Here is a 3,051-nt window from a genome sequence, read left to right as displayed (position 1 = left end):
GCATTAACTGCTATTAAAGGAAATAGATATTTGATATATCTATACATACATAAATATACGAGGGCGGTTTGATAAGTCCTTTTGAATTTCTCGCGCAGTTACTCCAAATGCAACAGTTCTACCGTCAGCTGTAATCTATCAGTGGGCAACTTTCTAATTTTGAGCAAGCTACATCGTTCAGTTTACGAAAATGAAAATAAGTGAATTTCGTGTGTTGATTAAGCATTACTGGCCAAAATCCACGATTTGGGATACGAGCTGCTACCCCATCCAGCATATTCTCCAGATTTTAGGACAATATTGCGTCTATTTTCAAAACCTTAATGAAATGTTTGGGCTTTCAACCACTCCGTATTTTGAGAGCTTTGAGAAAACTTATTATTTGGAGGGAATAAGTAAATTGGAAAAACGCTGGACTAAATGTATCGAGCTAAAAGGTGATAATGTAGAAAAATAAATTGTTTATTTGCCGAAAAAAATTAGTTTTTATTCAAAAAGTCACTGACTTATCAAACCACCCTTGTATGTAGAAGTTTTTTAGCCTCAACTCTATCCATAAACTGGTATAGAGGTTTGCGTTAGCATAGATCTCATGATTTTCGGCAGTAAGGTCCAAGTCCTCATTTGCGATTGTATGCATTGGAAATATATCATTTCTGATGTGAAACAAAAGCGATCACACGATACACTAACGATTTCAAAACTTGACAAGACTCTTCGTGCAGTGGTACGAACAATCGTGCAGATTGTGGTGATAGTCACAATTTTGCACTCTATAAGTCGAGGTGCATGCGATTTTGGTTCTTGAGTCAATGTTACTGAAGGCAGATATTCTAACAGTAATCAAATCATTATTATTTAAAAACTCAGCTTAATATTTTCGTCGAACATAATGGTTCGCTGCAGCTACTGGCAAGCAAAAACCGGGTAGTTGGCATACTTGAATAGATAGCAATGGATTCGAGATTAATCCAACTAGAAACTGATTATTCATTTAGTTCTATGGACTGAAGTTTAATTGTGTAATTAGTTGCTTCATAAGAAGGTATCTTATAAAAAAAGTGAATAGCAACTAGAGTCACTATAGGATGCAGGCTACAGTGATCCATCATCATTTCCAGCTAACCTTACCAAATGTAAGCAACAATCAACACAATATAATTCTAAAAATTCACTTCAAAACTCTAATTGGCTATGACTCTCTATAGTTACCTACACGTAAAAATCGAAGTATGATTTATTGAGTGGCTATTCATACTTGAATCGATAATCGACAAAAGTACGAATAAATTCACAAGAATCGGAATTCTGCAAACGACGTCCTATTGTAGAATAAGTTATAAATATAATACATAAAGATATAATTTTTCCAAACAGAGTTTTTATGATCTATAAGTGAAATTAAGGTAGCAGATATCCTTCATAAGATCACATAAGTGAAGAGTATGAATAATATTAAAATATTATATTTAAATTTAATATTTAAATTATTTTTAAAAGCAGAATACTATATTAAGTATATATTTCTTTTAATATTAACTGCAGAGTTTTCATGATCTATAGTGAAATTATGAGCGTTTCTTATATACTGCTATGACAGATAAGGAACGTTTTCCTTCACAAGATCACATATGTGTAGATTATGAAGAATATAAATATTACATTCAAATGTGATCTTTTAAATCTTATTAAAAGCATAATAATATATTAAGATACAAGGAGGTGGCTGTAATGTGGTAACCCTGCTCTTAGTTTCTTAGCTGCATTTTTCTCTATAAGAGTATACGAGTATTTATGATATGTTCTTAAAAAAGTTTTTGGAATGACAAGATTTACAAACATTTTCGCATTTCTGATAATAATACTAAGTGACCACTAAACTTAGCTTATTAATATCATTAAAAATTTAGCTAATCGTTTTTAGGTCAATTATATTCTACATTGCAACTATAATTGGTTATTTAAAGTATATTAATAATGGAAGCTTGTAGTGAAAATGTATTATATATGCTGTGTTATACTCTTAATGTTATGGGATGTGGCACTGCGACCGTCGGGTATTTTGTGCCTCCTTCAGGGTTTAGAGTAGATCTCTAAACCCTGTTACGTCAATAAAAAGTAGTATAGAACCTACTTTACAGAGTTTTATTGCCTCCTCCGTAAGAATATACATATCCAGGAGCCTATTCCGTATGTGCGATAGTTTGCATCTGTATGTATACCCTATCTCGTAAGATGGTATTTTAGTTTGCAGTGTTAGAGTCCTTGTTAGGATTCCTGTTAGGATTCTAAGTTTTTCTTTTAATAGGTTCATACACACTCTTATTGTTATAGGTACCAATAAGTGATTTGGATTATGTTAATCCTGGTACATTATCCCAGTAATCTTTTTTTATTTTGGTTCTCCTTTATTATATATGTTAATAGTATATATAAATAAATAATTCAGTTAAAATTACTCCGTGTGAATACTAGTCAAAGTGCAAAGACAAAAAATATAGCAGAAATATATGCATAACTGCTTCCATAACGTTCAACACTTCAAAGCAATAAAAACTTACACAAACTTGAGTGTTTAGACTACACAGTAGACTGGCTTGTGTCTATTATTAGAAGCTATTTTAAGCAATCAAACTTAAGCCGCTCGTACCCAGACTCAACGATCGAGGGTGCACTATTGATGCGCATGTGTACATTACACACTTAAAAATATCATTGCACAATTCAATGTAAACATTAAACTCTTCAAGCAACAACAACAATAATAACAACAAACACAAAGCCAAACAACTTTATCAGGTGCTGGGGGTCTTTAATATGCTCCAAATGTCATAATTCTAATTAGAAATTGTTGTGTGTGCAGCTACTGTCGTTATTGCTTTTGTTGTTGTTTGCGTTTGTTTCCTTGTGCAAGTGTGTCGTTACGAATTTTTTGTTTGGGATCATTTAACGCTGCTTGCATATTTTAGCTATCATTCAATTTGTTGTTGTGGTTTTTCTTTATTTTCTTCAATTTGTTTTTGTATATGCATTTGTATAGCAAATTGATTT

The 3,051-nt window shown here is 32.1% G+C and overlaps 1 protein-coding gene across 1 annotated transcript in view; it reads left to right on the top strand.

Annotated features, from left to right (window-relative positions):
* The window catches only part of LOC119676547 (putative uncharacterized protein DDB_G0286901), a 41,188-nt gene extending 38,844 nt beyond the window's left edge, over positions 1-2,344 (top strand). The window contains exon 6 of the mRNA XM_038087788.1: positions 2,335-2,344. Within this exon, the coding sequence (XP_037943716.1) occupies positions 2,335-2,344 (10 nt within the window). The remainder of the gene's footprint in view (positions 1-2,334) is intronic.
* The last annotated feature ends 707 nt before the right edge of the window (positions 2,345-3,051 follow it).

Source organism: Teleopsis dalmanni, chromosome 2 (assembly GCF_002237135.1).
Source record: "Teleopsis dalmanni isolate 2A chromosome 2, ASM223713v2, whole genome shotgun sequence".
NCBI classification, from domain to species: domain Eukaryota; kingdom Metazoa; phylum Arthropoda; class Insecta; order Diptera; family Diopsidae; genus Teleopsis; species Teleopsis dalmanni.
The sequence above is the reverse complement of the archived record's forward strand: the minus strand, read 5'-3'. Positions and strand labels throughout refer to the sequence as shown.